Source organism: Acinonyx jubatus, chromosome D2, assembly GCF_027475565.1.
Source record: "Acinonyx jubatus isolate Ajub_Pintada_27869175 chromosome D2, VMU_Ajub_asm_v1.0, whole genome shotgun sequence".
Lineage (NCBI taxonomy): Eukaryota > Metazoa > Chordata > Mammalia > Carnivora > Felidae > Acinonyx > Acinonyx jubatus.
In genome coordinates, this window is record NC_069393.1 from 15,342,004 (window position 1) to 15,365,705 (window position 23,702).

At 38.5% G+C, this 23,702-nt stretch overlaps 1 protein-coding gene across 14 annotated transcripts in view; it reads right to left on the reverse strand.

The window, feature by feature from the left end:
• The window catches only part of PCDH15 (protocadherin related 15), a 926,293-nt gene that overhangs the window by 44,913 nt on the left and 857,678 nt on the right, over positions 1–23,702 (reverse strand). For all 14 annotated transcript variants that reach the window (XM_053207164.1, XM_053207165.1, XM_053207167.1 and 11 more), the window contains 2 exons: positions 21,619–21,834; positions 13,927–14,015 (listed from right to left, as the gene is read on the reverse strand). In XM_053207164.1, the coding sequence (XP_053063139.1) occupies positions 13,927–14,015; positions 21,619–21,834 (305 nt within the window). The remainder of the gene's footprint in view (positions 1–13,926; positions 14,016–21,618; positions 21,835–23,702) is intronic.

Genomic DNA, 23,702 nt, shown 5'->3' on the forward strand with positions numbered 1-23,702 from the left:
AATCTATAGTCTTGGGAGGAATATATCGATTTCAAAAAAAAAAAAATATATATATATATATATGATTAGTATTTGATTATGAAAAAACTTTCTTAAGAGAAAACATGGTGCTTGATCTTCTGACAAGCAAATACAGTGCAAATGAATTAGTATAATAATTATAATCATTAACCACAAATTAAATGTTTATTTAGGGTTTATTCTTCTAATTTAGTTTAAAAGATTTGTAATGTATTCATAATTATTTAGTAATATGTCACTATGTAATCTTTAGACAATGTTTCAGAAACTAAAGTAAAATCAATTGACACATACATTTTATATGTATATAAATATACATAGGTGGATATATATGCATATATTTATACAAGAATATATATTTACATGTTATATAGGTGTATTTGTATGTATGTGTTATGTTTTATACACATAAAAGTTTATATGAAAATACATGTATATAAATATTTTTACTGTGTTACCACATGTTAATTAATTTAAATTTAAACTAGTTTGGGGTGTTTGGGTGGCTCAGTCGGTTAAGCTTCAGACTTCGGCTCAGGTCATGATCTCACAGTTCGTGAGTTCGAGCCAGGCATCGGGATCTGTGCTGACGGCTAGGAGCCTGGAGCCTACCTGGGATTCTGTGTCTCCTTCTCTCTCTGCCCCTCCCCTGCTTGCACTGTCTCTCTTTCTCAAAAATAAATAAACATTAAAAAAATAAGAAATAAATTGAAACTAGTTTATAAGTTAAACTAGAAATAGTTTATCTAAATAGCTTTTTCACAATAAATGTTGAATAAATTTTACAATAAATGTTCAAAGGCATATTTAACTGAAATCTTGTGTAAATAGTTTTTTTTTTTCTTTAAATCAGAAACTGAAGGTACCAATAAAGAGCTGGCTCACTTACGTAGTTTATTCTCAAACCATCTTTGGTGGATGCCCCTAAATTTTAATTTACAACATCACTTTATCCATTTACCTATATGCACCTCTTCTGTGAGCTCAGCCAGACATTGCATTATAAAAATTTAAGTGTGGAGGCTTAAGGAAAAAGTTGTATAGCTGATGTAGGTACCTGTTTACTTATGGATTTAGCTTTCATTTTTTTTCACCAAGATCAGCAGCCATCCTATTGACTTCCCTCTGTGTGCAGGAGCCACGCTAAAATTACCCTTTGATGGAAGTTTCTCTGTGAGGGAGTGGCCCACTCCCAGGAGAGGTATGGGTTGCATGTGTAATTAGGTTTCCCTCCTTTTTTTTTTTTTTTTAATTTTTAAAAAAAAATTTTTTTTTCAACGTTTATTTATTTTTTGGGACAGAGAGAGACAGAGCATGAATGGGGGAGGGGCAGAGAGAGAGGGAGACACAGAATCGGAAACAGGCTCCAGGCTCTGAGCCATCAGCCCAGAGCCTGACGCGGGGCTCGAACTCACGGACCGCGAGATTGTGACCTGGCTGAAGTCGGACGCTTAACCGACTGTGCCACCCAGGCGCCCCAGGTTTCCCTCCTTTTTAAGAAGCACTGCAAAGAGGGAGTGGTTAGGGACCCAGCCTGCCCCTGGCCCCTACATGGAGATTCAAATTAAACCTCTCCCACTTTGCTATCTGTGTCTCTGTGGAAATTATTCAACTTCCAATGTTGCAGGGGACTCACCGGTGCAAGGGGAAAGCAGTCAGACCTACCCCAAGGGGCTCTGTGAGAAGTTAATTAGCGCCCAGTAAGTGTACAACCCCCAACAAATAAAAGAGAGCAGCACGAAGATTAGTTATTTGTCGTGGTTGTCACAGAAGCCCCTCACAGTGAGTGATTGCAAGCCCCAACCCAGGTACTTGTGGATATTTCTTCAAAAGCCTGGCTGAAAGGAACCCATAGGACTGTGGATGCCCACAGGGATACAGCACAGCTTTCCTGATACCCTGCACTATGTCTGTCCTCTGTTAATACAGACCTTAGAGACCCCACCCACAGCACATCCCAGGTGCTGTGCTGAGAACCATGGACCATTTCATACATCACACATTGTACATTCTGTGATGTTCCACAGGATGGAAACATCCCCTTCTCTTCTGGCATTTGACTCAGAAATGGTTCTGTCTTCCCACCGCAAGTCCCCCACCCCCCCCCCCCCCGCCAATTTTTAACTGATTCTGTTCCTTTTGGTCTGTTCCTTGGTTTGCCTCTTTCACTTTGACCCTAAAATGATGAAAAGCAAGTTTGGGAGCACTCTACCAATCTGCAGGGCATGGTCACGGCCTCTCTCTGCTCATCTTACTCAACTCCCTCCATTTCTTTTTATTCTGCTTGCTTTATTTTTATGACTCATATGACACGTACTTTACCTTTTAAAAAAAAATTAATGCTTATTTTTGAGAGAGAGACAGAGACAGAGCACGAGCAGAGGAGGGGCAGAGAGAGAGAGAGGGAGACACAGAATGTGAAGCAGGCTCCAGGCTCTGAGCTGCCAGCACAGAGCCCGATGCGGGAGAACCCATGAACTGTGAGATCACGACCTGAGCCGAAGTCAGATGCTTATTAACCTGAGACACCCAGATGCCCCTACCTTGTGTTGTTGTATGAATCACTGTGCCTCAACTTCTCTTTGCAAAGGTGGAACATTGAAAAAATAATTTAATGTGGCATCTCATACAGTTTCGATAGAAAAGAAAGTATCTAAAATACCATTTGTGTTGCTGCTGATACAAATGGGATTTTCTTATATACACTTGTAGCTGAATGTATTTCTTATGTTAAAAAAAAGCAACAGCATAGTCAGAGGTAAATTGTGCATGAGCTGAAGGAAGTCAGGAGGAGAACCATACATGTAGCTAAGAGAACACAGGTGTGGGCTCTTGCTGGTCGGGTCTCCGAGTTGAGGGGCTGCACAATAAAATGCTCTATTTACCTCCCACCACTGGGTGGGACTGATTTTAAAAAATAATAAGCTGTTGTATTTGGCAAAACTTCTGCACCATAAAACTTAAAAGACTATGATGGCACAAAAACAGACACTCGGATCAATGGAACAGAATAGAAAACCCAGAAATGGACCCACAAACGTATGGCCAACTAATCTTCGACAAAGCAGGAAAGAATACCCAATGGAATAAAGACAGTCTCTTCAGCAAGTGGTCCTGGGAAAACTGGACAGCAACATGCAGAAGAATGAACCTGGACCACTTTCTACATCATACACAGAAATAAACTCAAAATTGATGAAAGACCTAAAAGGAAGACAGGAAGCCATCAAAATCCTCAAGGAGAAGGCAGGCAAAAACCTCTTTGATCTTGGCCCCAGCAACTTCTTACTCAACACACCTCCGGAGGCAAGGGAAACAAAAGCAAAAATGAACTATGGGGACCTCATCAAAATAAAAAGCTTCTGCACAGCAAAGGAAACAATCAGCAAAATTAAAAGGCAACTGACAGAATGGGAGAAAATATTTGCAAATCACAGATCAGAGAAAGGTTTAGTATCCAAAATCTATAGAGAACTTATTAAACTCAACACCCCCCCCCCAAAAATAATAATCCAGTGAAGAAATGGGAAAAAGACATGAAGAGACACTTCTCCAAAGAAGACATCCAGATGGCCAACCGACACATGAAAAAATGCTCAACACTGCTCATCACCTGGGAAATACAAATCAAAACCACAATGAGGTACCACCTCACACCTGTCAGAATGGCTCACATTAACAACTCAGGCAACAACAGATGTTGGTGAGGATGCGGAGAAAGAGGATCTCTTTTGCCTTGTTGGTGGCAATGCAAGCTGGTACAGCCACTCTGGAAAACAGTATGGAGGTTCCTCAAAAAACTAAAAACAGAACTCCCCTACGACCCAGCAATTGCACTACGAGGCATTTATCCATGAGATGCAGGTATGCTGTTTTGAAGGGACACGAGAACCCCCATGTTTATAGCGGCACTATTGAGAAAAGCCAAAGTATGAAAAGAGCCCAAATGTCCCTCGATGGATGAATGGATAAAGAAGATGTGGTATATATACACATACATATATATATATATACACACACAATGGAGTATCACTCGGCAATTAAAAAGAATGAAATCTTGCCATTTGCAACTATATGGCTGGAACTAGAGTGTATTATGCTAAGTGAAATTAGAGAGAGACAAGTATCATATGACTTCACTCATACGAGGACTTCAAGACACAGAACAGATGACCATAAGGGAAGGGAAGCAAAAACAGTATAAAAACAGGGAGGGGGGACAAAACAGAAGAGACTCTTAAATATGGAGGACAAACTGAAGGTTACGGGAGGGGTTGTGGGAGGAGGGATGGGCTAAATGGGTAAGGGGCATTAAGGAATCTCCTCCTGAAATCATTGTTGCACTATATGTTAACTAATTTGGATGTAAATTCAAAAAATAAAATTAAAAAAGAAAACTTTCAGGAAAAAAAAAAGACTATGATAGAAAGAAGAATTTTTAAAGGAAAAAGTACCCACTATATATTTTGAAGACCTTTAGAAGCAACCGTGATTCACATTTTAATGGAGACATATCATATGTAACAATCTGTACCCTGCATCCATTTTCCAGTTATGTTCTATTTTGCGAGCAAAGGCTCTGAAACATGAACGGAACTCAGTGGTGTGATATTTGGGAAAAGTAAAACAGAGATTATAATACTCGACTTGTTTCTGCTTCTCTAATTTCCCAACTATGCTCCCAATGATTTTTTTTTTTTTTTATCAAAAGCTAAGTTCAATAGGAAGCTGGAAAATACCTTTCTTCACTGTTTTTGTTAATGGATTTCACCTTTGGAGTATGAATAGCCACTTTCCCTCAAATCACAGGATGGAATATACCTGTATAAATTAACCTTTTCTTTTATTAACTTTTATATAACTTTTCTTTTATTAACTTTAATACTTATGTTAGTAAGTATTCAAATTCTTTATATATATACATATACATATGATCTGTGCTATATGTATAAATGCTATATGTAATATAGCACAGATCATAAGTTAAAACAAGAGTATTAGACAATATACTGATACCTTCATTACAATGGTCTCTTATGGATTAAACTGATTTCCCCCTCAATCGAAACCCTATTCTTCAAGCTTGCTATTCTTCTAAACAGGAAACCTCCTTCAATACAACTTTATTTTTTTAACGCTTCCACTTTTCTCACAGAGCAAACAAAGGCAATAAAGAAAATGTCTCTATCTGCTCCGAATCTCAAAAAATAGCATTTTAAATTGATCGTCCATGAAAACAGATTTTCAGCTAAGGAAGAGTCTACTTATCTCTTCTTGAAAACAACAGCTATAGCTCAAATATTTCAAACACTTTTTTTAAAATACAAACAAAATCCAAACATCCCCCATGGAATTATAGGAAGTATTTTGTTTATTTGTTTTGGCTTTCTTTTCATCATCTCCGAAGGTTTGAGTGTCAATGAAAAAGCAGAAAAAAGATAAGAGTCAAAAGTACTTGTATGTCCATATTGCTGAGGAAGATGGGGACATGGCACAAATAATATATTTAAATTTTCTATATGGCAAGTGTCAGGTGGTAAGTATTAACTGAGAAACACCATTTATTTTCCTTTAGTACTTTTTGTTTCTTCCAACAGAAACTAGTATAGTTTTGACTACAAAGATTCTGAAATGGGGCACCTGGGTGGCTCAGTCAGTTAAGCGTCCAACTTCAGCTCAGGTCATGATCTCACGGTTCATGAGTTCAAGCCCCACGTCAGGCTCCAGAGCCTACAGCCTGCTTCGGATTCTGTGTCTCCCTCTATCTACCCCTCCGCTGCTTGTGCTTCTTCTCTGGCATTGTCTCAAAAATAAATAAACTTTAAAAAATATTAAAAAAAAGATTCTAAAATGTGTTAGTGAATGATGGGTATTGTGACCATTAAAATATGAAACAAATCTATTGAAAGCAAGACATCAGCATACATAATGTTTTACTGAATTACTATACGATGGTATCTTAAGAAAAAGCAAAGTCTAGTTGACAAGTCATTTGTTTTTGGTTAACTGTGCATGTAGGAAAGTATATAGTCGACCCATATATAACACTGAGCAGCATGGTTCCACGTATATACATGGAGCTTTTACAGTACAGCACTACAAATGTATTTCTCTCCTTTATGATTTTCTTACTATCGTTTTCTTTTCTCTGACTTTATTGTTAGAATGTAGTATATGATATGTGTAACACACACAATATGTGTTAATTGACTGTGTTATTGGTAGAGCTTCCAGTCAACAGTAGAGTATTATTAGCTAAATTTTTGGAGATTCAAAAGTCAAATGTGGATTTTCACTTGTACAGCACCCCTGAACCCTATGTTGTTCAAGGGTCAAGTGTAATATGAATGTGGAGAATGCATATAACATGAAATAAAAAAATAAAAATTTACCCTAATACATCAGAAACATATTATCAGAAACAAAATACTAAGTACCGTGAATTTGAGCCACTTGGACAGAAGTTTAATCCTTAGTGTAAATAATATATTCATTTTCTGCTATGATAGCATATCTTGAAATGAAAACTAAGAATTCGTACAAAATAGGACATTTTGACCCTCACAAATAGGACCCCAGAAATGAGGGTACTGAAACACCCCTCTTTGTAACTATGATTCCATGATGTCAGCTCAATACTGACACCGGGATAATTTAAAACTTTTCTGTATGACCATGCAATACAAATTCTACATTTGTATAGAAATGGAATTCAAATGTCTATACTTTCCCACATTTCAAGGAATTAAGCATTAAACATACTACTACAATATGTACGAATAACAACATCAGATAGTATGCTATCAAAGCCTCATTGCATTCTGGGCCAACTTCCATTCTGTAAAGAATTATCAATAAGTTGAAATAGTAAGTTGACAATAAGTATTTTTCTTGCAAAAAGAGATGACTTCTCCTTCTCTACCAAAATGAAGCCCCAAACTATTTCTGAAAAAAATAGCAGATGAATTTCCTTTGTGTTGAAACAATGAATCACCAAGACTGACTACAACCAAAGCATATTTATGTGTTCTAAAGAATCATGAATTGTACCTTAAATAGTAAAAAGTAGCTCAACATTTTATGTTGAGTTTGTGTTTTATTTTTATGATCGGCTTCAATTTATTTTATAGCTATTGCATGACTAATTCGGAAAATGTTGTCTCCAAAAGTTGTACATTGAACTGTCTGTGCTTCATTGTGATAAAAATTAGATCACTTATGATCATTCTCTGTTGATAAGCTCTTCAACTTTGACCACATCTTTGTGCTAAGTATACTTAAAATCGGCATGTGATTGCCGATACTTACAACAATTTAATTTAAAATACAGCAGATAAGAAAGACTACACAGCTGAAGAATCTCTCAGATATAATAACATTCCATATGTTCCAGCTGGACATATTTTTGAAACAGCCTGCAACTGGTTTTATAGGATAATACCATACCTGACGTATATAATACACTCAGTTCATGAGTAATAAATAAGACAAAAGAAAATAACCTTATTGCAGGGCTAGGGAAGTGGCCATGGTGACAGGAGGTAGAAAATGGAGTTTCACTTTATCACTGAGTTGAGAAATCAGCAGGATGAAGACGAGAAAAGGAACCGGCATCATTTATTGTGGGGAACCAAATCTTGCTAAATAAAGTCGACTGTCTCCAAGAAGAGAATACTGTGACCTTCCCACATATCGTTTTATCAAAGTCCTCAGTGGCCAGGTAAAGAAATTTTTATTTTTTCCATTTGCTAAGACCCCAAACCAAGGAATTTTACAAATTTTATAGACTGCATCTTCAAAATATACCCTTCATCTAAACATCTCTCCTGCAGCTACCTTAACAACAGTCCAAGCCCCGGAGATCTCTCCCTGGACTCATAGCTCCTCACTTTGTCTCCCACTCAACAATATTTAAAAACTTAAGCCAGAACATTATTTCTCTGTGCAAATCCTTACAGGTAACACCGGCCAAAAGAAATATAATGCAAATCACATGCAAATTCAAATTTTTTAGTACCCACATTAAAAGATTAACAATAAAAATGGCGAGATTAATTTTAATATATTTATTTCACTCATTACACCCAAAAAATACCATTTCAGTGTACAATCCATCTAAAATTATTAATGATATTGTCCTTTTATTGGGCGGGGGGCTACCAATCTAAATTGGCTACACCAATTTAAATCTGGTGTATATTTTATACTTAGAGCACCTTCCATTTGGACTGACCACGTGTTAAGCACTCCTATGCTTCATGGCTACGATACCAGACTAACAGTTCTATGGACTTTGTATCTTCCACAGGGTAAAATGTTAAATCCTTCAAGTGGCCCATGATATCCGATATAACTCACTTCCTATCTTGATACGACAACAGTCTCCTCCATCTGGGTTTTCACATCAGCAGTGTCCTCTCTCTGGGAAAACTGCCCCCACCCCCACACACCATGGCAACCACCCGGCTGTCTCCCTTAACTCCTTTCTGCTCTGATTTCAGCCTATCACAAGGTTTTCCTCCATCATCCTATGTGAGACAGGACCTTTCATCCATAATTTCATATTGCTACATATTATATATGAATTTATTATTATTCTATTTGCTGTTTTCCCCCCATAGAATGGAAGCTCCATGGGAGCACAGACTTTGCTTGGTATACTCACGCTGCCACTACTTACAACCGGTAACTACTTTTTATTTAATTAATAGATTTCCAGCATTGCATATGGATATTAGGACTTAGAGAGTTTAATTGGCCAGAGACCTGCCACCTAGTCACTGGTGGGTGGGGCTTGAGCCTAGGGTCCCTTCAAGAAGAATCAACTTCCTGGGTGAGGGTGGGGAGGGGGGGAGTTAATATATCATTTAGGAATTTTACATGAGATTTTCTCTGAAGTGTTTTCTTATAGGAATCTGAATAGAATAAATAAGCATTTCTTTTTTCTATCCAGAGAGTGTAACACTCCAAATTAGGAATTTGCAAGTTAAAGCATATAGGCTAACTAAATTCAGGCTACTATCTGTTTTTGGAAATAGAATTTTACTTACATAAGTATTGTTATTAAAACCATTGATTTAAAATTATTGTTTTTTAAATTTGAAATTACTGTTAACACTTAAAAAAGTATAATGGAAAGGGGTGCCTGGGTGGCTCAGTCGGTTAAATGTCCGACTTAAGCTCAGGTCATGATCTCATGGTCCGTGAGTTTGAGCCCCGTGTCGGGCTCTGTGCTGACAGCTCAGACCCTGGAGACTGTTTCAGATTCTGTGTCTCCCTCTCTCTCTGACCCTCCCCCATTCATGCTCTATCTCTATCTCAGAAATAAGTAAATGTTAAAAAAACTAAAAAAAAATTATAATGGAAAGAAATAATGTAGTAAAAACCAAAATTTAAGTAACAGTATAAACATTACAAAAATCTCTTTCAAATGTATTAGTCTATTAACATTAATATTTGTAATAGGAATATCTGTCCCTTTATAGTGTCTGGACCTCAAAAGCAAGGAGAAGGTAAAAATGATCAAAGCTAATGTGTTTATTGATCTGCCTTTCCATTTGACCTTTCCCCTCAACACCAGTCTTTATTACACTGATTTAAGAAAATATAAGTGTGAGCATTTACTGTTTACTGTTTCATAGATTCTCTTCCCAAGAGGTTTCATAATTCTCATCCTAGAAATGTGTGTCTCGGCTAGATTTCTGAAGTATGTTTTGTAACCATAATTCAAGGAGCCATAAATTAGTGACACAGACACATTTCAGATGCGGTATCAATATTTCATGGAGATGGGCTCTCCTACGCCAAATCAATAACTACTTCAATAAAGTCTACGGTCGCTGAATTTTCATATCGTATTTAGAAAGTAAGAGAAGTGTTTGAGCAACTCTGTGACCTTAATTTTCAATTCCAATTCATGCTGGAACACAGTATTTCTGAAACTCCTTGATGCATACTCTTCAAAAAATGCCATTTCTGCAGATTCTTAAAGATTTAAATTTTAGAATCCCAACCTTCTTCTATTCATTTGGGCTTCATGATGAAGTGGATGGAGAAAGGAGACACGGACCCCAACACTTCCCAGCTTCCTCTTCACACACTACTGCCAGTCCTTTGCTGGTCATAGCCCGGTTTCCCCATCCTCATCCCTACAGCCCTGCCCCACCCCTTAACCTCAAGCATTTGTTAAGTCAGAGCCCACAAAGAGATAAATCCTAAATTTAACCTAAAGTACTTGAGAACATAGACATGAAAGGGCCACCTGCAGCCACAGATTCTCACTGGAATTTGCTGAATAAGTTAATACAATTTAAAAGAAACATGTTTCATTACGAAGGGGCGTTGGTCTCCCATAAATTCCCTAAGCCCCAAATAAAGTAGTAAAAAACAAAACAAAACAAAACAAAACAAAACAAAACAAAACAAAACCTGAAAGTGTTCAGTAGAGCCATTTATGCCAGGGGCATGGGGAATAATCATTACCATCACTATAGCAACGTACATTTACAAGGAGCATTCTGTTTTCCAGGCATTGTGTTCTTGGCCATCAAAGGATACTGACCCCCTTTGCAAAATCTTCCCCATCATGAAATGATTGTATTAGGTCATCAAATTTTTATTTTATCAACCCTCCTGGTTTGTACTGATTTCACACTTGCCAAGAAAACTATGGATTATGATCTGGCCTCATTTATGAGTCTGTCTAAAGGAAGAAAAAAAAAAGTGATGATCATATGGAATTTAAGTTTCCTTCTTATGGATAAAGATATACGGGGATTATAGAAAATGTCTTTGACGGGGGCACCTGGGTGGCTCAGTTGGTTAAGTGTCCAACTTCGACTCAGGTCATGATCTCATGGTTTGTGAGTTCAAAACCCTGCATTGGGCTCTGTGTTGACAGCTCTGAGCCTGGAGCCTGCTTCGGATTCTGTGTCTCCCTCTCTCTCTCTGCCCCTCCCCTACTCATGCTCTCTCTGTCTCTCTATCAAAAATAAATAAACATTAAAAGAAAGAAATAAAAAGAAAATATCTTTGATGGTAGTGTGACTTGCCATCTAAGAACGTCTGTAGGAAACAACGTGCTGGTTAGTCTGGTCACTGGAACAATAAATTCTTGTTTTATTGAACAAGCTGTCCTTCTGTTGTCTACTTCAGTTACTGTGTATTTTTATTCCTCCCCTGGACACTAAAGGGTGTTTGGTGCTTCATCAGGCTGAATCAGATCTAACAGTCCTTATCAGGACGACCAGCAGCTTTCAAAAAGGAATCAAAAAAACTACAGACCACAGGATTCCAACCATAAGACATTCCGGACCAGGCAAAACCAGAGAGACAGTAAAAAGAGCGGTGGTTGCCAGGGGAAGAGACGAAAGGAGGGATGAAGAGGTGGAGACACAGGACGTTGACAGCAGTGGATCTATTCTGCGTCCTGTACAGTGATAGGTAGAGGCCGTTAGCCATGAGTTCAAACCCACAGTGTGCACACTGGCAAGAGGAAACCTCACGTGGACTATGAGTTTAGGGCGTTTACGATGTGTCCATGTCGGTTTGCTACAAAGGTGCCACTAATTCTGAGGCACGATGTTGACAGTGAGGGAAGCTGTGAGTGGGGGGCACTTGGGAATCCGCTGTGCATCTTCTGCCTAGTTTCGCTGTGAATGTAAAACTGCTCTAAAAAAATAGTCTATTTTTTTAAAGGGATCAGAAATTTTTGTGCTTAAGAATCTCTAAATTAACACAGATTTTTAAAAATTGACACTAAGGAATTAGGCATGTGTCTGCTATATCCAGAGCACTCTGGATCCTATTACCCAGAGCACTCTGACTGATTCATCATCATAACCAGCGAACGCTGCATAGAAGAAAGAAATCCCAACATTCACTATGAGAGTCTAGATCTTGATTCTGCGGCCCTGAATGATTCAACCACGTAACTGCTGACAAATGATGCTATACTGCCTAAATTTTATCAAACACAACACAAGGTTGACATCCTTGTTCCAATTTTCTAGACGAGGAAGTGTGGCCCTAAGTGCTAAATCTCTTGCCTGAAGGTCACACAGTTATCCTAAGTTTCAAACTGGTCAGGTTGAACCCGTAATCTGAGCTCCACACTAAACTACCCTCTGGAAAAAACCGGCATCTCTATCTTCACACTCCTGACTGGCTCACTAACCTTGTTGTTAGAATACCTGCTATTTACTGAATATTCACAATTCTCACTGCCCTACACAGCTTATATTATTTAGTTCTTCACAACAATCCCACGATATAAGCTTCACCAGCTTTTGTGAACAAATGATAAGACATGGTAAGGCCGACTGGGGAAGACCAAGGCATCTTGATCGTGTTCCAAAACTGGTATGTGACACGAAGTCCAAGCTCCTTTCACAGGGATATATTTCTTTCAAGACTAGAAAGCTGCTTGTTCTTTCTCTTTCAGGTCTTCCTTTCCACTTAAGAGGGGGGGAAATCATAAAACTGCTATGAAATCTTACTTCTACATTGCCATTTCTTCAGTTTTCATAAATTTTGTCTTGATACGAGAAAGGGGAATCATGATTTAGCTTGTATAAAATTTCCATTCAATAAAATGGATAGGGTGCCTACTACATAACTTGAATGACAGCAGTGAAAATACAGGACAGCACCCTATCCTCATGGAACTTGTACTTCGGTGGGAAATTGACGTAAAGTGAAAATATTAGTTAATGCTTTGAAGACAAAGAGAGCAGAATGAAGGGTTAGAGGTTGAAGATGGTTGTACCATATTTTGATGGTACAATCAGAGAAAGTCTGCTTCCATAGATAACATTAAAGCAGCTAAGAGACAGGCGTGATTCTAGATTTTTTTTTCAGGTGTAAATCAGCTATTATTTTGACAAGAGGTTAAGTGTACATAAACCCCTTCTGTAGCGGTAACCCAGACACTGAATGATTGCTATTCCAAGCATAAATATTGAGAATCCTCTTCTCCACAGGACATTGTACATGGTGCTCGAAGGTGAAGTCTGTGATGTAGTAAGAGATAATTGTTACAGAGCGCATGCTTTTATTACAGAAGAAATACTCAGGCATGCATTAAGCTTTTCTTATTGTATACAGCACATAATTACTAAAAGTTTCGCCGTCTGATATCTGAAGCTTCTTCTGGCAACTTGGAAGTGAAAGATATTTTGCTAGAGAGAGGCAGTGAGAAATTGGTACCTGTCAACCTGAACTCAAGGGAAGATGCAGAATTAACAAACGAGTGTCCATCTAAAAATTATGAAATGATGGCAGGCTAGGTTGGCTGGCTCAGAGTGAACTCGTAAAGACATTTAGTAATCTTTTAGAGCATTCAGAATATCAGAGAACTGTGGCTTCATAAATAGTCCCAACTTTGTCTGATTCAACAATGACATGTTAGGTATACACTGTTCAAAAGGCACAATGTGGCATATTTTCTAATATTGTCTAAAATTAGTCTCCTTGGTTTTTGAAAGAATAAGACTTGGCCATCTAGACTCATCACTTTGAGAAATAACATTCCCTGGGCTCACTGGATTGATGACTCAATGAGTTTTTTGAATCATTTGGGGCTACAAAAAATCAAGATATGTACTCTAATAATGACTCTTAAGGTTGCTTTCTTCTCTGCAGCGTTTTGAGGTTATGTTGATGCATCGGTCAAAGCATCCTGAATAACAGCATCATCTCACATCTAATTTCCATACCTCTTTGAAGGCACTCTCAGAATCTCCACGTATTTTAAGTGAAGCTCTCCATTTCAGGAAAAGGGTACACTGAATTATTAAGATGGTGTTTTATGGGTTTAATCTGAACACTGTAGTGATTAAAATGACCTAATGCAATAAAAATATAGCTATATGAATATAGACATATAAGTAAGCAAAAATCCATTACTCTGTAAGGTCTTCTATCTTTTTCTCCACCAGAGTCGGGGGCACGTTCGAAACGATCACCTGCATGTCCAGCTGGTTGACCACAGAGACCTGCAGGAGGAGAACCAGAGCCCGTTGAGAACTAACGAGCATTTTTATAACCCATTTCTTTCCTACTATGCATAGACCCAGTGGCTCCCCATGTTTCATTTAGGAATAAGTATCTTTAGTGAGACAACCGCCATTGGATGTTGGGCAGGTGGAGATGGGTAGACTATCATTGCTTACTTAGAAGTAACAGAGCCCTAAGTGACTTCTACTCTTGTTGGTTTCTGTGGGGGTTTTTTGTTGGTTGGTGATTGTCTAAAGCATGAAGGAAGGCACATTCATTTTTCTAATTGGGTTATTTAAGAACACTCAGGATAATGGAAAACATGGGTTTTAAAAATCTCAGGAAAGCATTCATCCAGTGTGACTAAGAAGCTGAGATGTGAGTAGTTAGAATAATTCATTCCATGGGATCATTAGACAGCCTTCATGTCTGCTTCAGCAGATGCTGGGTTTGTTATGCCCCTGAATACTGGCTTTGTGTATCATGTACAACAAAGGTATTTAAATGTTTACCATTCCTAGATCTTATTTATGTAACTTTCCCAGTGCAGTGGTTAGGCAAATATTTCCAGAAATAAACAGGTCATTTTTGAAGGAATTCTGCTTATAAAATTCTGCTTATAAAGACTTTTTAAAAACATATTTCTATTATTGTTGGGTTCAATCTCTATAATGGATTAAAATTACAAGAAAGAGTCAAAAGAAGAAAAAGTAATATTTGTGAAACACACATTCTAAAATCAGAGGTTGCCAGTGTACGTATTATTTCTAAGTTCTTCTAATTCTTCCTAATGAACTTCTTAGCTTTCCTTTTTTTATCTATTTGTGCCCAGGTACTTTAGATAGTAGTGGCCAATAAAAAAATTAATGTAAGCCACATATACATGCAGATATGTAATTTAAGAGTTTCTGGTCCCCATGATAGAAAGATTTAAAAAAACAGTGAAAGCCATTTAATAATACACTTCACCCAATATGTTAATAGATTATCATCCCAACACACAATCAATACAAAACAACTTATTGAGACATTTTACATTTTTTATACTAAGTCTTTGAAGCCCAGTGTGTACTGTATGCATACTTACAGTACGTCTCAATGTGACACGGCCACATTTCAAGTGCTCAGTAGCCACAGAGGACAAGTAACTAACACACTGGACAGCAAAGCTCTAGAAACCCTCACCTTCTCTTGCTGGTCACTGTCTCTCCTGACTGGTCTCTGGTGCCATCTCATTTTTCTTGAAAAGGAAGAGGCAGCTTAATAATCTTTTTTAGACAGCTTTGTATAGTCTTTGATACAACACCAAAAGTCAAGTGCTAGTCTGAGTGTGAAATTGAAAATCGGGTTTAGTTACATTAAACCACATTTATCTATCTTCCACTTTCAATGGATCTTTACCCACAAATGATGCTTTAATATCATGCATTGGTCATTTGGAAAATGCCGGTTCATTGAGTAACACAGATTCTTCAAATATTGAAACACTACATAATACAATATCAAGAAAAATGTCACATTCCTTAAAATGACCACTGATCTCATGGTCTTTAATAATGGGAAGCTGTCAGGCTCACACTGGTGACTGACTACAAGCTTTCCGATATTCTTTTTATCCTTAAAATTTATTTTACTTTTATTTACTTTCATTTTTTTTTAAGTGTATTCATTTATTTTGAGAGCGAGAGAGTGTGCAAGAGCGGGGTGGGAAGGGCAGAGAGAGGGAGAGAGAATCCCAAGCAGGCTCTGCGCTGTGAGCGCAGACATGGGGCACGATCCCACAAACCACGGGATCATGACCTGAGCTGAAGTCAGATGCTTACTGACTGAGCCACCCAGGCGCCCCCAAGCTTTCCAATATTCTACTTTGTGCTTGGAAGCTTTGATGCTATCAGTAGCCACAAATACCGTCCGTTGTTTTCCTTGAACTGACCGTCTCACTTCATTCATTTTTGTGTAAATGTCTACCAAATATTCAAGTCTGAATAAGCCTATTTTATCTCAAGTTATTTTTCCTAAGCAAAAGCTATTTTGTAAAAAAACAAAAACCCAGCCAATTCAGCTTACATAATAGTTCTCCTTCAGACTGCCCTCTACGTCCTTAAACAACAGAAGTGTTCGAAGCATACTTCCCATTTCATTACACAACATATTGAAAAGGTATTTAGTCAAGAGTGGAGGTTTGTTAAAATTAATCAGGTTTACTGCTTACGAGTAAGGACACTCTTCAAGCTTTTGTTTTTTTTTTTTCCTGTTTATGTATGACTATGAAGGATACAGTGAAAATAGTGGTGCAAATGCAATACAGTAAAAAAGTCAAACAATGCCCTAGCAGTCTCATGAAAAAAGTTCTGACTCCACCAAACCCCAAAATTATTTGGGGGGGGCCCTCGGCACTCCATGGACCACACTTTGATAACTGCCAATTTACACTGTAAGACAGAGGTGATTCACCCGTCGAATGGGCACTGGGTACCCTCTGTATGTCAGGAATTATTCTGGGCATTTGAGATACATCAGGGAATAAAATAATTAATTAAAAACAACAACAAAAAGCTATCCTCATGCAGTTTCCGGGTGGAAATACGAACATGAATATAAATCCACTGTAAAGAGAAAACAATTAAGAGGTGTGATGTTACACTGTCGGCTGCAATTCTGAGCTGGATGGTCTGAGGAGCCTCCAGTGTGAAATACATCCTTGGAAATTTTTGGAGGAGATGAGGGAGCTAATTCTGAACATTTTGGGGGAAAGAACATTCTAGACAGAAGCACTGCAAAATCACAAAAGTGAGGGAATGTCTGCCTATTTGGGGAACAGCAAGTTGGCCAATATTACTGGGTCTGAAGGACTTCAATGGAGAATAGAAAATGATGTCAATGAAGGCCAGATTATCCAGGGCCTCATAGTCTTCTGTAATGACCCAGGAATTTCTCTGAAAGACCTGGGTGATAGGAAAAGCTTTTGAGCAGAGAAACAACAGGACCTGAATTACCTTGCAAGGGATCACTTTGGCTGCTGTATTAACACCAGACTTGAGTAGGGGAAGAGAGGAAGCATGGGGGCAAGTTACTGAGTTTGTGAGATGACACAGGTGAAATAGGAGGGTGGTTTCAACCAGGCTCCAATAGGAGAAGGGTTGAAAAATGTGTAGATGACATATACATTTATATATATATATATATACACACACACACACACACACACACACATATATATATACACACACACACACGCACACACATACACACACATACATACACACATATATATATATACATACACACACACACATACATATATATGTTCGTCACACACACACATATATACATAACATTTATGAAAAGCACAGTATTTACTGAGGGATTCATTGTGTGCCTTAGGAGAGAAAGGAATCAAGAGCTTTTTAGCCTAAGGAACACAAAGATGATCTGGTCATCGAGTAAAACTGAGGAGACGGGGAGGGAGGGATGACAGAGTGAAGAGATGTGATGAAGAAGAGGAACTCAGTTCAAGAAACATTAAATAGGCATCTTCACCCAACTTTCCAGTGTGCACACAGATCTATGAATTTGCTGTTCAGAAATGATCTTTGGGGCCAAAACATAAATGTGATGTTCTTTAGTATATAGATGACATTTTAAAGTTCTGGTGACTGAATGAGTTTACGGAGTGAGAATAGACAGAAAAGACAATTAATGTCTGACCCAGAAGAAACATCAATATTAAAAGGTCAGGAGAGGAAAATGAACCAGAAAGGAGACTGAGAAGGGACGAACAGTGAGGTAAGAGACGACCACAGGATAATGTGGCCCAGAAGCCTCATAAAGGTAATAACCAGTCGAGTATTGCTGATCGTTCAAATACGATGACGACTGACATTACCAGTGAATTTAGTAACATGGAATTTCTGGATGAGGGCTTGGAGCAGAGTTATAATTAGAGACGGTTCAAGAGAGATTCCACAGCAAAAACCTAGAGCCCACCCCAGCAGTGAGTTTTTCTGGAAAGAGGAACATAGAAATTAAGTGGTATTTGGAAGGAGATGTAGGTCAAGAGGGTTTTTAACATCAGTTTGGAAGATGGTAAACCAGCATGTTTATGGGAATAATCCAATAAAGGGGAGACTGATATGGCTCTTGCATAAAAGAAACAGAAGAGCGTCTGAAACGATGTCCCAGAGCTGGCGGGTGGGGATTGGGCCTGTTGTACAGGCAGAAGTAATTATGGGAGCATAAAGAACTTGTGTAAGTGAGCAGGGAAGAAGACAGAGCATACATTGGTATAGATTCTGGTAGATCAGTAAGATTCGTGGTGCGGGTTGTAGTAGTCGTCTTCTAATGCCTTAATTTTATCTTTCAGTGAAACAGAATGTCCATTAACCAGACAACAGTGAGGTCGAGAAGATACTGGAGGACGGCACAATAGGGGCTCTTGCAGGAGAGACGCGTGGAGGGACCAGGAAGCACAGTGTGGTGCTCACGTGGGGGCTTTTATCATTAATTTAAAGTAAGACTCTACAACTGTGTATGTTTCTGGAGACATACTCAGCATGACTATAGGTCTGGAGAGAGGAGAATGTTGGAATTATTTAGACTTATGGTTTTGCCAAATGAGTATGAGGTCGGGAGAAAGGGCAAGGAAGTTGAATCCCTATGTGACTGAGGGCTTATGGTGGTCAGTGTTGTACTATAAAGCTAGTGTGCAGCAGAGAGAAACCATGAGGGTGGAGGGAGGCTAAATGGACTGAAGGTCCTGGAGGAGCCACAGAGTGCTGGTGTTAGCTGGGTATGTTCAGTATGACTTTCGAAGAGTGGGAGGTTTGAAATGGAGGTTATAGAGGGGATGCATTCACTGGTAATGGCAGAAATAGCTGGCTTCTAGTGGATGCAATAGGGTGGAGGGCAAAAGCACCGGAGAAGAGGCAGCCAAGAGGTTGTAAATTCAGGATACTGGAGGAATCATTTGTGTGTGTGAAACTGCCAAAAATCAGGACAATGGGATTGCTGGAAATGGTGACAGTAACCAGAAACTTAACTCACTGAGTGTGTTGGGTGGGGGAAGACCCAAGGTTTGGGAGATCACAGCAACAATGTGACAGAGGCAGTGAGTGACAGGCTCAGATGGGGAGAACCAAGGCTGGATCTCAAGAAGAGGGAAGGTCTAGAAGTAGCCACGTCATGCTCAAAGGTCCCCCTCAGCCAGTGCGTGGTCTGAAGTGCAGCAAACAGAAACAGAAAAGGATTCAAACAGAAGCCAGCAGCGTGAGGAGTGTCCTCTTGGGAGAACAGAGTCCCAATAAGCAAGGTTTCTTCTGAATTAAAAATCTTACCTTCACTCACTCCTGCTAAAAATTTTCCAATGCTTTCCCACTACTTTTAAGAAAAAGTTCCAGTGTGTTAACATGGCCGACGACCACCACATGAGCCACCTACTGCCATGCGCAGCCTGGCTCTCAGCTCTCATGCACTCTGCTCGCTCGCTGCTCTGGGCTGAGTACTATCTCTCCGGGACTCAGGCTGTCACAACTTGTCTTCCTTCTCGGTTCTGGCCCAGGCCATTCCCTCTCCCTCAAAGCCTCATTTCTCCCTTTCTCTCCACATTCCCTTCTCTTGCCTGACAGGATTTCAGACTTACCATAAATGTTGTTTTGCTAGGAAGTTTTACACACACACACACACACACACACACACACACACGGTAGTTTTAAAGGTATACTTTTTAATTTCCACACAATAGTTTATAGAGTCGAAATAAGAAACCCATAAACTTCGCATGGCTTATGTACATATTACAAATATAATCTACATAGTTATATTTTATTTATGTTATTGTAGTATTTTTTTATTTTAGGAGGGGGAGGGGCATGGAGAGGAAGAGAGAGAATCCTAAGGGGGGGCGTCCATGCTCAGTGTGGAGCCTGATGCGGGGCTCGACCCCACGCTCTGGGATCATAAGATAAGGAGTTGGACACTCAATCGACTGAACCCCCCAGGTGCCCCAAAGTAGTATTATAATTATAAATACTTAGCGTAATTACCCTAGTGGCTAATCTTACACCATCACAGTGTGCAGCCCTTTAACAGGAAGGGAAATAGCAACATTATTTTATATTAGGTTTGCAGATCTTAATTTTATCAAAAATCAGTGTCAATGTTAGTATCTTCTATGTCAAAAGCTTCCAGACTTAGATTGGCCTTTGTTTACCACCACTGCACTGTTCTAAGTGGGGATGTTCGAACTTCATAGCCATCATAGTCAAGGTGGTTGGTCTTCATGAATACCTATGTAGAATAAAAACATTGATCCTGCTGTCTGCGTATCTGAGAAGGTTGAACTAGTTCAGAGAATTACATGTAATGGTGAAAATGAAGATTTAATAAGATGCAAACGGCAAAAGAAAAATTATACTTGATGATGCCCTTATGTGAGAAGCATTTCCAGTAATAATTATAACTTGTAATCATAGAAAAATCCAACTAGTCCACACCACCAGGTTGGTGGAAATTCCACAAGTCAGAAACACAGGTATTGAACACCTTGAATAAGCAGTAATATCAAACCACCCTTGAGTACGCTCTACCACTGAGATGGTGTCCCGCCTAAGAAAAAGCAGAGGAAAGCAGTGTTCTTGACTGAGCCAAATATAACTTAGTCAAGAATCATCGATGCTATCATCAGGGATTTGGGTCAAAAAAGGAAATTACATCTATTGGAGCAGGAATTTGCGTCAAAAAATTTCCTTTTATTTTCTTAATTACAAAAGGTCTAAAAGGAATTTAAGGGGCGCCTGGGTGGCACAGTTGGTTAAGCATCTGACTTCAGCCAGGTCACGATCTCGCGGTCCGTGAGTTCGAGCCCCGCATCAGGCTCTGGGCTGATGGCTCAGAGCCTGGAGCCTGTTTCCCATTCTGTGTCTCCCTCTCTCTCTGCCCCTCCCCCGTTCATGCTCTGTCTCTTTCTGTCCCAAAAATAAATAAACGTTGAAAAAAAAAATTTTAAAGGAATTTAAGCATTAATACAAATTTCATACATTTTAATTTCTCCAGCACAACTCTGTGAAGTAATTAAAAAATTTTAAGGAGCTCCAGCCAACTCTATAGTAAAAATGAGATCTGAAGACCAAATAGTAATCCAATACTTTGGAATTGCTGTCACAATCATATATAAAAACATATCATGATGTAGTTCCCAAGTGCGAAAAAAATGCACAGCCTTAAAGCTATACCTTTTATATCCTAAGCTAGAGCTATTGACAACCTGGATGAAAATTAATTTAGGTTTTAGGAAACCTATTTGGATTAAACTTAAAAGGTCTATGAGTTGGGGCACCTGGATGACTCATTCGGTTAAGCGTCCGATTCTTAGGCTCAGGTCACGATCTCATGGTTCAAGCCCAATGTGGGGCTCTGTGCTGACAGTGCACAGCCTGCTTGGGATTATCTCGCTCCCTCTCTCTCTTCTCCTTCCCTGCTTGTTCTCTCTCTTTCTCTCTCAAAATAAGTAAATAAAACTTAAATAAAAAAAATTCTGTTAGTTGAAAGCACTGACCATGGGGTAACTGCACTCCAGTCCCCTAATCTCAACTTTCACCTACTTACCAGCACATCTGCCTTGCCACTTAGCCCCTGCCCATAGTTGTCAGTCGCGATGACTTGGAATTTGAAGTAGGACCTTCTCATGTTGTGGAAAAGCATAGCGGTTTTGATGAGCCCGGTATATGTTTCTACAACAAATCCTTCTTTTCCCTCTTTAATTGGTGGAATGATGAGTCGGTATGCCATGGCGCTATAATTGCCAGTATCTTTGTCAGTAGCCTAGGAGGGGAAAACAAAGCAAAACAAAACACAGGGTATAAATAAGCAGGAAAAACATAGCCTATATTAAAGGGCTTATTTCTGTTTGTAAGACTGATGTTCTTTTGTGATAATAACACAACACAACCCTCTTAACTGTCTATTGTTCTGGATATCATCCTGTAGATTATCAGCCTTTGTGTCCACAGGGATGAATGATAATGACTACCCAGGGTGAATTCCAAGGACACAGACACTAACCCGGTCCAGTCAGTGAATCAAGTGTTTTGATTGGCATGTCTGATACATTCCACTCTGGGCTGGGATCCAAATTGGTTTAAGGATGGGATTGATTGTTTACCTAGCCATTGTCTTGTGTAATAGACATAGCTTGTGATAGTGCTTTTCATCTAACCCATTTCCGAAAGGGGAAAAAATAAAATAATGCACTAAAATCTCTCAGATGACAAGAAGAATAAAAGTTCAAAACTTTTTCATCAATAAGTCTAGAGATATATAAAGATCCTAACTAGTTAATGCCATGTCATAATTAGAGAAGGTTAGAATACTAATTGTTCCTTTTTAATCACTCAATATCCTGATTAATCAGATTTGTTCCTAGTTGTAGGTACTAATGATCTACATGTTAAGGTTTCTTAATATTTAGAATTTAAAAAGGTAAATAGTTGTTTAGAGGTCTTTTGTAATGAAGCTTTGAGGGTAATATATTAGTCTGGCTCTATAGCTTCTACTTCAGAGATGTTTCAGAACACAAATTTGAGAATTATTTCGTAGTGAAATATTTGGAGGAGGAATAATGGATAGGAGAGTCTTAGTGAATTTATACAAGGTTACGTACACCTGCTTCATGATACTAGATATATAACTTTTATATTGTTATTATTCATTATTTTCATTATCTAGTTATTTTTACTGAAAGTATTATTAAATGTCATGTATCAAGCATTTTCGATGTCATTACAATGCTAAGGATTCTACAAAGCATCATCCTTTTAAATACAAACTCTGAGAAATGTATTATGCCAATTATATAAATTAATGCTGTCTAGTGAAACTTTCTGTGGTGATGGAAATGCGCTAAATGTGTTCTAACACAGCAGCCACTAGCCACATATGACCAATGAACGCTTGAAATGAGGCTTATGTGACTAAGAAACTGAAATTTTAATTCTAATTAAAGTGATATGGCCAAAGGCTACATAGTAGGTGGTGAAGTTGGGATATAAATAATGACAATAATAGTGAATGCATGTTAAAGGTTACCATGGGCTTGGATCTCCATCTTCAAATTCTCTATATATGTGCTCAACCATTGGAAACATTTAAGGATAGCTCTACCTTTCTATTAAACAAGGTAACTTAAAGTAAGCAAACAAAGAGATATTCTCCTTCAGGATAAGAGATTTCTTGAATTTTGTCAAAATGACTTTCTAAGAAGTCAGATGAGCTGAGCTCCAGCACCAACTCATCTCTGTAGATGGTCTATGTTTCACATGATGGTGGAGCTGAGTTTTGGCATTAGAGGGACAGTAATTAGATTTCAACATTAGATCACATTATCACTAAAAGGGGAAGAAGAACAAAGAAAAAATAGTTATCAAAGTGTTTCTTTTTAAGCTTTGAACTCAGGCGTTTTATTCATTTAATAAAGTAGAACATAAAAAATAAAAAAGCCCATTCCCAACTAAAATTAAAATCAGAGTTTGAATCAAGTAATCAAAGACATTTCCTTTGCATACGATGAGCAAACTTGGGACCAATGACAAATAGGTCAAAGATTTGGTTGAGTATTATCCTTTAACTTATAATTAGCATGGATGTTTCCACTGAAATAAATTTTTACTGTTAATGCAAATGACAGTGAAGTA